The following is a 13,482-nucleotide window of genomic DNA, read 5'->3' as shown; positions in this document are numbered from 1 at the left end:
AACAGCGCTCCCATTCCTGGCATCTTCTGAAAAATTACATTCCTCTCAGCTACATCTAGTGTGGCATCAGTTAAATTTTCCCATCTTTTCCTGTGCAGGTGGTTTACAAAAGGCTTGATCACCCCCAGCCCCTTCTGTAGGTTGTCCAGTATCTGTCTTCATTTTCTAGTAGGAAAAGAGTCTGCTCTGGATGAGTAGGTAACCTACAAAAACACAACTTTGTTAGGTTATCAGAAGCCTTCTTTTAAAATGAGGGAAAATATACTAAAACTTGCGTTTTTCTGAAGTCTTAGTAAGGTGAAAATTCGAAATAAATTTGAAAAATGAACTGGTAGATCTTTTTATAAGTATAGATGATCAGTATCCAGTAAGTAGAAATTGTGAAGTCAAATAAGCTGTTTAATCACTACCGATTCTGAGAGTCCATGGTGTCACTTGCCTGATTTGCCTTTTTTTTTTTTCCTTCCCCCACGAAAGAGGGTCTTCAGTGTTTGTCCTGCCCTGGCTAAGAAAGAGATCAGTGGTTCAGAAATGTCAGTTTATAAGGCTGTAATCAGTTGGGAAAACTTGATATGCTTTGGGTCTTAAGAGTGTTTATTCAAATACTGCATTTCCAAATATAGTGTTCCTTTAGAAATTTAAAATTACATGTTTTAACTGCACAGTGTCAATAAGCAGCTGGGTGAGATATAATCTCTGAATAGTAGTTTTAACTTTTGTGATCGCCGCATTTCCCAAGACCATTTCACAAGGACGGAGTGCTCCCATTTCGCCCCTGCAGCTCTCCATCCTCTGTGAATCTGGCCCACGGTTTTTAGTGATGGGGCAGTGGCTGTTCATCATCTGCTGAGGTTTCAAAGCAGCTCAGGGTCGTTAGGGCAATTAACTGTTGTGTGTATCTTGCACAGGAAGAGGCTGGCTGTGGATCTTGGCTTTAAATAACATTTAAAAGAGAGCCCTTGTGTTTCAGAAGGGGGCTATGCATCAGGATTATTTCTTACTAATGATTTTTCAGGCAGTTGTAAGCCAGCCAGAGGTGAAGCAGGAGAATTTCAGAACTTTCAGCAAAATTTGTAAGGTACTGAAAATGTGCAAGAAACATCACCGAGCCTAACAGCTCCGTAGGAGTGTTCTAACTTTTCTGTGGAAGCCTTGTGAGCAGTCTTCACTCAGGTGTTGTCAGAGGACCTACAAACACCACTAAAACGCCAAAGTTTGCAGTTTGTCTGGATTTATTTTTTTTTTCCCATCACTGTTGCATTCCTGTGACTCTGAACATGGAGGTCAGGGACTCAATAGATCACTAGGCATCGTAAAATAAAACAATAATAGTATCTTGGATCTCTGAGAGAGGAGGATGCCATCTCCTCGCTCAGGATGGTATCTTTCCCTGAGAAACACCTCCTGGGTTTTAAATGCTGTAGAATCTTAGCAACCAAATATGGTTTTATATATATATATATGTAGAGAAAGAGATGAATTGAAGCAAGTATGGTAAATAACAACTGTGCCTATAAGCTAAGTTGTCATTTGTGATATTATTTCCTTATGCGACTCCTGGGAGAGCGGAGAGCTGTGGATACCAGCTCTGTGCTCTTGTGGACGCGTCCCCAAAACCGTCAGGGTTCTTTGTTCGGTTTCTTGCCGAGTGCTATGCTGTTGCACTTTGGCGGTGTTGTCTATCGGTTTGCTTTTTTGGAGGCTAGTGGTGAATTTTTTTTCTGAAAATATTTTTGTGCCTGTGTATTTTCTTTACAACAGACTCCAAAGAAAATTGTTTAATAAAGATGTTTCTACATAAATGTTTCTTCATGTGGCTCTTCACTGCAGCTTTTCTAGATGGTACCGCCTCCTCTGTCTGTCATACTCTCCTATTATTGCTCTGTGCATACAAAACTCAATATTTACTTTCAGTCTTTCAAGTTTGTTTACCCAGGTTTCACTCCTGGGTTTGAGGAGCTGTAATCTTATCCATTTTGAGCTCTCAGTGGCACTTGTTGTCCATTTTGAGGTGTGTTAGGAATATTTAGCTTAAAGAAGTTGCCTGAACTTAGTGTACCCTTTGCTTTAGAGGCACAGAGGAGTTTTTTTTTTTTGATCCAGCTAAAAGAAGCCTTCAATATTGTATCACATGCTATTGTTTTTTATTTAAGCACCATGTAAAAATTATCATATGTATGAAAAATGGTGATTGCAAGAAGTTCAAATAGACTATTTTTCTGGATTAAAGGGTGTTGCAGGCATTGTTGGAATTCCTTTGTAAGTCCCTGTGTACATCAGTCAGTGAGTTTTGACCTCCCCTCCTTTTTTGAGTGCAGATTTCACTTCTTTTACCAGTTTGTGCTAGACTTCTCATGACACTTGGTGTTAATTGATATTTCAGGTAAGCAGTAATGGAAAACATCTGGTGTCTGGCGAGGTGCATGTCTTCGATAACAGTAGAATAGTGTAAATGAAAATGTGAGCTTCACAGCATCTCGTTCTGATTCACTCATATATAGAAATGTATTTATGAGGAGCAGAAGTTGTTAACAAAAGTTAATTTTTACTTAAGTGTATCTTAAATTCAGGTATTTTTGCCGTCTTGTAAAGAGTGGGGAAAATGCTTTTGAGAAAAGTAGTTGACAGTTTATGTCTAATTTAGTGGTATTGCAGATCAAGGAAGTTTGCCACAAAGATAGAAATAAGGTAAAAAGTTTGAAGGTTAGGTTAAAATGGTTGTAGATAACTTGATCTGTACTTGCCATATATAGTCATACAAGAAAAAGTCTGCACAAATCCTCCAGACGTTTATGGACTTCTCCGATTCATCTGTCAGAGCCAAACGGCTCCAGCCAAGAGATAGGGAATTCGTTAAACTGCATTAAGTTCCTAAATTGCTGTAGCCCAAAGGAGCAATTCTGCCTTTTTAAGGGGGAAGAGTAGGAGGGAGTAGGCAGGCAGGACAGTGCATTATGAAGTCTCTGCTTTTGGTAAGAGTTTCAAGAAGATGAGTAACATTCTAGAGCTCTTTAAAAAAAACCCAACAAACGAGCATACACACAAAAAACTTGAATTAATTTCCGTTGCTATCATCAAAAGCTGGCATTCTAAATTTAGCAGTTTCCTATAGATGCTCAGCTTATGCTAGCAACAGTAAAACTATTTTTCCTTAAGTGCAATTTGTCACCTCCCCCTTCTAAGTTAGTAGAAGATAAGCTTGTATTAATTCTGTTGATTTATTATTATACAAGTATGTCTCATTTTAATCTGCTATTGAGTTCATTGTGATTCAGTGCTAGGCTTGCAGCCTTCAACGATGGAAAAATAAGTGCACAGGAACAGCAGACTGTGAGCTCGCTCTGTCTGTCTTTCTCTCCTTTTTTAATCTTCAGTCCTCTGTGTTTCTTTTCCTGGTCTTTTTATCCTCTCCTCCCCCCCCCTCCACCCCAAATACTGGAACAGTTCACGGTTCAGCACATGAATTTGGGAATTAGTCCCAGCTGAGACTATATATCACAGTTGTGAGAAGATGCTGCTGCTCAAAAGTGCTTTATGTGGGTTTTTTATTTCTTAAGTTCCACTAACAAACAGTAAACGTATTGAACAAGTCTGTAGCGAGATTTTGCTTTCTTTGATCTTGATGATTCATTTGTATCTACTGTGTGCTACCAAAGCATATACATTGTAGGCCTGAGCGTGTTTTGGTAGGAATTTTGCCAGGAAGCGTAAAGGCAGCAAAAGTTCGTTTTCTCTGAATTGCTTCACTTCACTTACTGAAGCAACATGAAAAGATCCGTGTTGTATTTTTTTATTTAGGTCAGGAGGATGACAGTTATATTAATTTTGAGGTGTTTTTACTAGGTATGCTAAATTAGATGTGGTAAACCCTTTGGGTCTATATACTGATGTTTTTGAGGTTGTCAATTTTTTTTTTCCTTCGAATTTCTCATCTTTGTAAGAATCTGAAGTTATCACTTCAGCTGCATTTAAAGGGCGATGCCTGCTAAAGGCATGGTAACCCGTGAGTCGCAGCAGGCAACTAGTCAGTGACTCCCTGCGTAGAAGAGGTCATGAAGAACATAAAGAAAGGAAAGATGGTCGCGAGAGTTTTAGCAAATGTAGGACATGGATTTGCAGGACAGCAGGCTTTTCTCTCTGACCCTCATGAAACAACTTGTTTTTTGTAGGAGCAACTGGCTTTTGAATAAAACTGAACGGTCACGATCAAGATTAAGCGAGCAAATCTTATAAAAAGATTATTAGAGGATTGCTTAGTACTGGATTTTCTTGCATTGGATTCATAGAAAAAGACCGGCTATAATGATATAAATCAGTAAATACACCTGTGCTCTTACATGCAGGTATGTCAGAGTATGATTAATGCACGGTCTGTTCACAGCTATATTTTTAACGTGTAGTTAAAAGATAAGTAGGGAAAACAATTTTGCAATATCTGATGTCTCGGCAACGCACGGACTGCTCCCCCCCAATTTACGTATAGCGTGTAAGGATCTGTGAGCGTGAAGCCTGGTTCCTTATTATTGTATTTAACACAGAATTATTCTTCTTAACCTGACTTTAAAGCAAGATACTTGTATTTTGGAAATCTTTCCACTAGATCAATAACAGATTTTAGAACATGAATGTGTTTTAGTACTCTCCCTTTTCCTGAATAAAACTGCACCTTGAAATTAATGATTTCTGAATGGTCCTACCCACCTTTTTCTTGAGACTGAGGAGAAATTCAAATCTCATGAGTGCCGTGCTGCACCCAGGTTTCTGATTTCACCACCCGAGAAGGCGAGACTGAGCGCTGAAGTAGGGTTCACACTGATGCAGACACAGCTCTGCTTGTGTGGAGGCAATATGGAAAATTACAGGTGCAATTATGGTTTCACATTAAATATTCTTCTTTTTAAATCCAGCATGTGAAGCATTAGTCTGTGTTTGAACTGGTGTTGTTAATTGGACCACAGTACTTAGATGCATTTTCTGCAGAGTCATGGCCTATGTCATTAGCTTCTCATTAGAGACGTTAATTTTTTAAGACTCATAATAATTACCTTTTTTCAGAAGTTCCCCGTTCCACACTGAAGAGAAAACTGTTCTGCAGGCTGTAATTCTGAATAATCAGGGAAGTGTTGTGAACTCTTTTCCTATAGACTTTCAAAGTGGAAAATGAGAGCGCTGTAGTGGATGGAGAAAGATCCTGCAGGATGTGATTTGGGAGGAGGGTTAAGGATCTTTTTCACTGGAAACCTCACTGCAGGGGCAGAGAGCTTGTGGAACAGCAAGGAGTTTATGGAGGGACACGGCGGTTCTGGTTAAAACTTGATGAATGGAGGTTTGGCTGTTTATTGGGATGTACAACTAAGCAGTCAGTTTGCTTTCAGTTTTATTGGACAGATGTACTCATCTAATAAAGTGTGCAGGTACTTAGCAAAGCTCGGTACCAAGTAATTATCTTTTCTGTAGGCAGAGATACTGGCCTAAGCCCTAAGAACGGTGATTCCTGGGTTTTGCTGGCACGTGGTTATCCCACTGGCAAGAACAATGCACTTCAAAGATTCTGAAATATTTATTTGGCTAATCAAATGGTTTTTCATTACATAAAGAAGTAGTTCTCCTGACCTGGGATGATACAGGCATGTGGTTTTTCCCATGACAAGGGTCTGTCATGGCATGTTTGGTGTTGCCTGCAGCCTTCAGCAGGGACTACAGGGTTTAACGAGAAAGCAGGACAAACTGTTAGCGGGAGGAAAAAATCTCCATGGGGCCATTAGGCAGTATGTAGGCTTTTAAATGAATATGTTTGTTAAAAATGATGCTTGATTTTTCTGAGTGTCTTGGTGAGCTGTTACATAAGTCATCCTTTTTTTCCCCCACTACTGGAATTTTAGTGACCAGGCTTTCATTTCATTAGAATTAGCTTCTTTCCAAAGCTCTACCTGAATCATTTTTGTTTGAATTAATTTTTTTTGTTTCCTAGCAACTCTCGTTTTTTAAGTTCTGAATTGTTTCTGTTCAGTGTCTTTTCTAGCTAATGTTAACTATCTGTTTTATAAATGACGGCAAGGTTTTAATATGATTCTAAAAAGCATAGTTCACTAAATGATTTGTAAAGTTAGTTAAAAAATTTCTTTTTCTATTGTCTATAAGTATGTGTGTGTATATACATACATGATATGGGTGCAACAGTTCCTCTTTCGCACAGTTGATTTTTTTAAACAGTTGTGAAGGTAACCAGTCTGTTTATACGTTGCTGCATAGGCACAGAGTAAACTTGTTAGCTTTTTGTTTATTTTAACTTGGAAGAAGCTATAAGAGGATTCCATTAAGACTCGCGTAAGTGAGTAACTCCATTGAAAGTAAAGTCCCAGACCCAAGGCAACGTGGCAAGTAGACACCTTCAGAGATGCTCCATTTCCCTCGTGCCAGGGAAGCGCGGAATGTGCCTCCTCGCCCCTGGAAGGGACCACAGGAGCAGCCCCAGAATGCTTCCTCACCCTAGACCCGTCTCCCCAGGGCTTATTAGGGCCCACGTGGTCTACAGAGCTTGGTAGAAACAAGGGCATTTCCACAAAGAGAGTCTTGAAACTTCTCTGCCTGCTCTTGAGGCTCACTTCCTTGTGGGATTGTCGTGTGGCTGCAGTTTTGAAAACTGGTCTGAGGTGGCTGAACAGCAAAAATTCCGTCTCTTTTCAAGGAATCTCTTTTAGTGTTTATTCTGTAGGCTGGTTATGCCCCGCTTCGTAACCTTTCAGAAGTGCAAGCTTCTCCCCCTGAATTACAATGCATGTGTTTTTGCTTAATATTCTACTTTAAGCTGAAGTCTGCTCTCACTAAATCAGCCTTTCACAAATGGAATATTTTTTCACTTCTTGCTGGGTGGGTCCATACACTGAAAAATAGGTCAAGAACAGTAATCTAAATCTACTGCTAATAAATAATTAAAGCTAATGGAATTTGCACAAGATCTGTGAGCTGAAATATTTCAGAAAGTACTGTGGTGTACATTTTGCTACCATAAATCAAGATTTTTTATTTATCATTGTGCTAGGTTGAAACATATCTATAAATGTAACTTAAAAAGATTTTTTTTGTACAGAGAAAATACTGGCATGTTAGTGTATTAAAATAACTAAAAATATCATAGAAAATTGATAACATCATGATTCACTCTTTAATGATCGGATTCCAAGTAAATACTTCAGCAGCCTTAAGCAATAAGAGGTTTTATGTCTCATGAAATTGTACTGTAAATTGAGCAATAAATTGTTTGCTCATATGATTTAATTTGCCTTATATTTTAGGAATTAATAAGTCATCTGAGCTACTGTGTAATACCTGTTTAGACAACTATTGGGGATTTCAGTTTCGTATCTTTTAGAGAAAGCAAAGTGGAGCTTTCTGGAACTAATTAAACATAAAGACTTAAATGTTTCCCTTAGTATGCCTCCAACCACATGTGCCTGGGATCTCTGGTGGAAAAACTGCATGTTCTTGATTTTTTCATGGCTGTGGGTACAAAGAAATAATAGTTAAAATTTGTATATTGGTAGGTGAGCATCTGCTAGAGTGATCCCAACTTGTTCACCAGTTTACTCATAGCAGGGTGAAGCATATACGCTTGCTGGCTCTCTCTTAATTAACCAGCAGAACTGCTTACTACTAATTATAGTTAACTTGATGATTTCTGTGTTTCACAGTGACAAAGTTGTGTCCTTGAAGTATACAATAATCAAACACACCTCGGAAGTTGATGCCAGTGTTCTTCCTAAATCCTTCATGCTTGGCTGCTTTTTACCTCTCCCCCTTTCGGCTATATTTATATGAAAGAGAAGCTCAACAGCATTATCGAGATAATAGCTGTGTGGACAAAGCACATGCAGCCCTGCCTCTGAGGGTACAGAGATAAACATCCTCCCAATCGCAAGAAACAAATATTCATCATACCAGCACCCTGCCTCTTGAAAGAGGTTTTCACCACGAGAGTTCCTCTTGAGGCCATGCTATTTCTTCTTCATATGTTGATTGACCTGACAAATACCTTCCCACACAGTCAATATATATTGGGTTTTCTTCTGGGTTGGGTTTTTTTTTCTTTTTGTAAGTTCTCATAAGAAAGTATCTAGACTCACGATATTCAGCCCTGCCGGTTTTGAGCGCAGGGCCAGTTGTTAGTTCCTTATTACGTGTGGGCTAACAAGGAAGGAAACGCAAAAGGGTAAGATGGCAGGAAAGCCGTAGCATCTCCCCGGTGATAAGGCAGCTCAAAAATAGGTTGTGACAGCTGAACTAATGATGTCACCGATGCTGATACAAGTGGGCTGCTTCTCATTATGATTTCTCTGCCAGACATAGTGACATCCACCAGCCAATGCGTGTCTCGAGTAGACGGTATATAGAACAAATCATAGGAAATGTGGCACAGGAGGCATACGAGAGAACATTTGCCCAGGTTTTTGTCTTGTTTTATGTTACAAGAGCACAATACTTCTGTAGATGATAAAGGTGTGTAGGTCAAGCTTAGCCTTGCTGGACCACTTTATCAAACCAGGGGCATAGGGCTCTTGTTGTGACATTTAGAGATAAGCATTTGGGAGGTAAATGAGATGGAGCAGTCTGCGAGGAGATCAGAAGGTGCTGTGTAGCTTCAGACCTCAAGTAAATTACAAACAGAGTGTTGGTTGCCTGACCATTGATACATCCCCTGTGCTGTACACAGTGTATGAAGATAGTGATAGATAAATAATGTGGTTTAGTTGTCAGAAAGATGCATTTTTTGCCCAGGTTTTTATTGCAGATTTATTCTTGGTTCATTTTCCATAGAGTTATTTTTAATGAGACTGGAAAGGGAGTTAAATTATTTGGATTCAGATTTCATTGTGTAGCCACTTGATCAAAATATAAACTCGTTGTTTATACTCTTGTAAAGGGAAAATGCTATATTAGCTTTCAGCTATCAGATTTGATTCAGATAATGATACAGCATCCTAATTCATAGTCTCTACTTCAGATACCGACTTTGTCTGTGATAGAGCCTTTTTCAGAAAACTGCTCTGCCCTGATAAATCATCCAGAGAGCGAGAGAGAGAACATGCAGGTTTAGATGGCATGGAAAAGTAGGCTAATAATGTGATTGTATAGGAGTACTCGAATATTTCAATGCATTTGTGTTGATAAATTATCATTTGTTTTAATGTTCAATTGCATGTACCCTTTTTAGCTGTTCTCCTTGATGGCGATGATTTGCTAGCTGTATGGGAGTGCTGGAGTTGGTTGCTTTTCCTGTTTTGATCACAGCCCAGGCAGTAAAGGCCACTACACTTTAAACAGACAATAAATCATATGGTGTCCTTGCTAACCAACATTACAGATTCCCCCGTGTCTCAACTGAACGTCCTTCTTTCTGTTCAGTTTAGTGCAAAGAAGGTAAAATTCTGTTTGATGTTAGAGTAATATTTTGAGACAAAGTCTGATGAGGAATTTTTCCAAACTGCCAAAAATAAATCTCCCCAGCAGAGTTTTAGCGGGTGACTCGAGGCATATGTATTCCCGACTTCTGTGTGTTTATTTTTACTTCCCTTTTGTTGTGAGCTGTGTAAAGTTTTGATGCTGTTTAGCCAAGGAAGGAATTATAAAAGTAGCCTATAAACTCTTTCCAAGGCAGAGAAAGAGAGGGGCGAAAACAAAAAACGGTGTGAAGAAGGTGTTTATGCCTTTTGTTATGGTGTCTGCCATTTATCCACTTACCTGCGTGGCGTATTTGGTTGCATTTAAAATACCGGGGCAAATTCCTTGCAGTTACTTTTCTTAGCCTGTTTGCTCTGTGCAGATAATGGAAGCGGGATGCTCTGTCTCTGTTGTTCAGCTGCAACAGATTTCAAGTTATTGCTAAGATTTCAAGTCGTCAAAGCATTTTACCCTGTTAAACTGTGTGCTCTAATGATCAGTGTGTCCCAGGATTGCCCCGGATTGATTACTGTGGTATAACCGATTGCTTGCCAGTGGGACTGAATCACTTTGAGCTGCATTCTCCTCTAGCATGAAATGTTTTAAAGACAGTTTTACCAACAACAAAAGCTGCCGTCTAAATCAAGCACAACACGTTTTCCCATTATGGCACAAATTTTGCTTGGTAACGTTTTGATTGCTGGGATGAGTGTTTAGCATCTTGAATTTGTGAAATGAAAGATGTGTGGGAATCAGATTTTGTACTTGAAAGCTTTTTTCTCCCTTTTGACAGCTTGACCAACTGTTTTCTTGGCTTTGGGATGCCCCTTCTATTCCTTTTCTTTCCCTTGCTTCTCTCTCTCTTCTCTCTGCTATAAACAACCAACAACATCTCTCATTATTAAAGACTAATATGAAGGCAAAGTCCTGACATAGTTTATATCATGAAATAAAAAGTGCTGCCAATCCTGTCTTTCAAAAGTTAGTACGTGTCAGACGATGCAGTTCAATAGCAGGCTCTTGGCCACGCACGCAGGGAGGAGCAGGGCTTACCTTCTCCTGCCTCCAGAGCCTGCCGTCCTTTATTTCGCTGAATGCCATTGCGGGGCTTTGTCATCTCCCGATGTACCTGGGGTGATTTCTGATGCTCAGGCAGTGGGAATAATGCCCTGCTCTTGAGAGCCGTGCAAGCAAGAGATTTGGGGCTGATCTGGAATTAGATCGCCTGTATTTCTGCTTTCAGTTTTGACATCAGTTTGCTGGCTGGTGCCAAACTAGTCAGTAAATTCAGAGGCAATACCATGGACAGAAGGCCTAAACCCGATGATTTCCTACCAGCTGAGATTTTTATTTCAAGAAATGTTGCTTTGCTTGAATGGTATAATTTTTTCCTGATTTTATAAAGGGTGCCAGTATCCTGACTGTAAATCTAATGTCTCTGTTTGTAATTTCACTGTGCATTAAAACCTACCATGCCAGATTTTGGCCCTGAATGTGAGCGTTTATTTTGCTATGGATGGTTATTGTTACTTTCTTCAATGTCATCATCATCAGGTTACAAAGAAAACATGTTATAAAACGTGCAAAGCCCTCTGGTCTCCCAGAGCAGTCAGGAAGTGGGGAAATGCTGCTCAACCTGCCAGTTTGCTTTGGTAGAGGTGTAATTTGTAGATGTTTGCGATATACAAGGACAGTATCTACCCTTTTTGTGTCCTAAAATAGACAGCAGAAAATAGCAGAAAACATTTACGTGACTTGGTCTAAGAACTGAAGTGGTGTTTGGTTTGGTGCCGAAGAGGGAGCTTATAAAGCTGCAATATTATCCTTAACTTGATAGGGATTAGCTGTATGTTAGTGCATTAACCATGTAAGAAGTGAAATTTGGCTGATCATTTGTCTTTGATAGCTTCATTTGCGTTTGGCCCCCTAAGCCATTTCTCAGGGAGTGGGAGAACTCCTGATACTCCAGCTCTCTGCATGACTTGTCATTTAAATGACAAAAATCACTTCTCTCAAAAGCCTACTTTTCCTTCAGGAAAATCAGATTAAATCCAGGGCTGAGGGTGTTTTGGTGAGTGGTTTAATGTCCAATACGTTGCATGACTTTAGATGTAAAACTAAATGCACTGGAAAAGAGAATTTCCCAGGTTTTTACAGCCACCTTCTTTTCTGAAAGGCCCAAGGCTTCAACGGCCCCTTGTTATATAGAGAAAATACTTCAAAGACCTCTTTATGACCTCTTTCATGAGGTTCTGGGTAGCTGAGGGACTGTGGCCTGTGGGAAGCTAGGAAGATTTCCTGGTTACTTAGGCAGTTTGTGACTGCCCCAGTTGTGAGCTCAGAGATTCACAGGACTCTTGGTTGGAGGGTACGTCCAGAGGCTGACTACATGTCACCTGGCCCTAAAAATGGGTCTTTGGCACCCACACTAGCTCTGGTAAACTGTGCCTCGGAAATCTCCAAGGGTGGGAAATGGACCTTCTTCCTGGGTAACCCCAGTCAGTGCTGCCCTCCTAAATGATGCAGCATCACGCCATTGCTTTATACTTCTTAGAGCTTCATTTCTAGCTGTCAGGGCACTATAAAGTTGCTGCTTGTGCCTCGTCAGTGGAATACCACAGCAAAAACAGGAGTCCTGCTTCTTGGCCGTGCATGCGTAATACAATGTCCTCTGCAAAGTTACAGGATTTTATTCTTCAGGCATGCACATAATGAGAATTCTGAGAATTTGTAAGTGAATTAGATCCAAACCAGCTTAAAAGTGGGGCCACTGAGAAGTCTATGCAAGATAGATATACCTTTGTTGTCCTAAATTATCTTGTTTGCTAAGTAAAAATATGCTATAAAGTTTTAGAGTGATACTATGGGCAGTGTTTTAATGAAAGTTGTAGCACGAAGTGTGTTGTAATTCTGAAGAAGTTTTGAGTTACACAGAAACCAACAGATAATTCTTTTTCCATGTGGTTATCTCCAGTTCTCTGATGGCTAAAGTCAGACCACTCTTGAGAAAATAATAAATAAAATGGACCTTTTACAAAATGGAAACGCTCTTAGTTGAAATGATGGTCCAAAGCCGTCTCCCTTTAAGCCTAGCTTCCATTTGTGAAAATTTCTTTGGCGTAAGTTCAGAGGTGTAGCTGCTGTTTAGGTAGATAGAGGCATTTACTTCTAATCGCATTAGCGTTTCAGCTGAATTATGAGATTGAAGGCATTCAGTACTTACCCGGCATCACTACAGTTCTGTTAATTAATACTGTTTGCAACAGATACAGGTATATGTCAAACTGGAAATGCAGACTTGTTCAAAACAAATTCTAGGTATACTTTTATTTTAATCAAAGCTCCCATAAAATGTGGTCAGGAATTAAGTAGTATTTCAGAACTGAAAATAGAGTTAGGAGAAACTTGACGATGACTTGTCCTTTCAAATTTTTCTGATGAAATATCTTGCTTGTGTCTTCTAGGACCTGCGCAAACAGGTAGCTCCATTACTGAAGAGTTTCCAGGGAGAGGTAAGAGCTTAATGCTTCTCGTGGTGCTTTCGCTATTGCTTCACAGGAGCCCGGTGTGCTGTCAGTCTTTCAGCATGGCCGGGTGGGTAGAGAGCCCTTGAGCAGAGAACATTGCAGGGGTTCAGCCCTTCTGCGTTTTGCTGTGTGCAGGCTATATGTCTGATACGCTGGGTTTGTGCTGGACAAGCTAAACTGGTCAAATCACTTTGCGTTCAGCATACCTGAGCATAAGCTTACCGTAGCAGTGACTCAGGTGGCACATGCTAACTCGCTATGCCTCAGTGACTCGATGGTTTGAACACTTAATGAATGCAATGTAATGTACATATACAAAAATATGAAGATACTAGAAATAGTTTTCACTGCATACCTTTTCAGCTGTAAAACATTGTTTTCTAGAGGGGTTGATGGAAAACCTAAAGTTGGCAGGTCTTTGTTGGAAAACCAACAGAAAGTGTTAACAGCTCTGGTGCTGGCTCTTACTTTGATTTCTCTTCACACTGCTCTGCTAAGAAACACGTGATTAGAGCGA

At 39.9% G+C, this 13,482-nt stretch overlaps 1 protein-coding gene across 7 annotated transcripts in view; it reads left to right on the top strand.

The window, feature by feature from the left end:
- Positions 1 to 13,482, top strand: part of CUX1 (cut like homeobox 1) — a 280,982-nt gene that overhangs the window by 98,507 nt on the left and 168,993 nt on the right. For all 7 annotated transcript variants that reach the window (XM_054209734.1, XM_054209732.1, XM_054209736.1 and 4 more), the window contains exon 3: positions 12,903 to 12,950. In XM_054209734.1, the coding sequence (XP_054065709.1) occupies positions 12,903 to 12,950 (48 nt within the window). The remainder of the gene's footprint in view (positions 1 to 12,902; positions 12,951 to 13,482) is intronic.

Source organism: Rissa tridactyla, chromosome 7 (assembly GCF_028500815.1).
Source record: "Rissa tridactyla isolate bRisTri1 chromosome 7, bRisTri1.patW.cur.20221130, whole genome shotgun sequence".
Taxonomy (NCBI): domain Eukaryota; kingdom Metazoa; phylum Chordata; class Aves; order Charadriiformes; family Laridae; genus Rissa; species Rissa tridactyla.
Note: the sequence above shows the minus strand (reverse complement) of the source record. Positions and strands in the feature narration are given on the sequence as shown.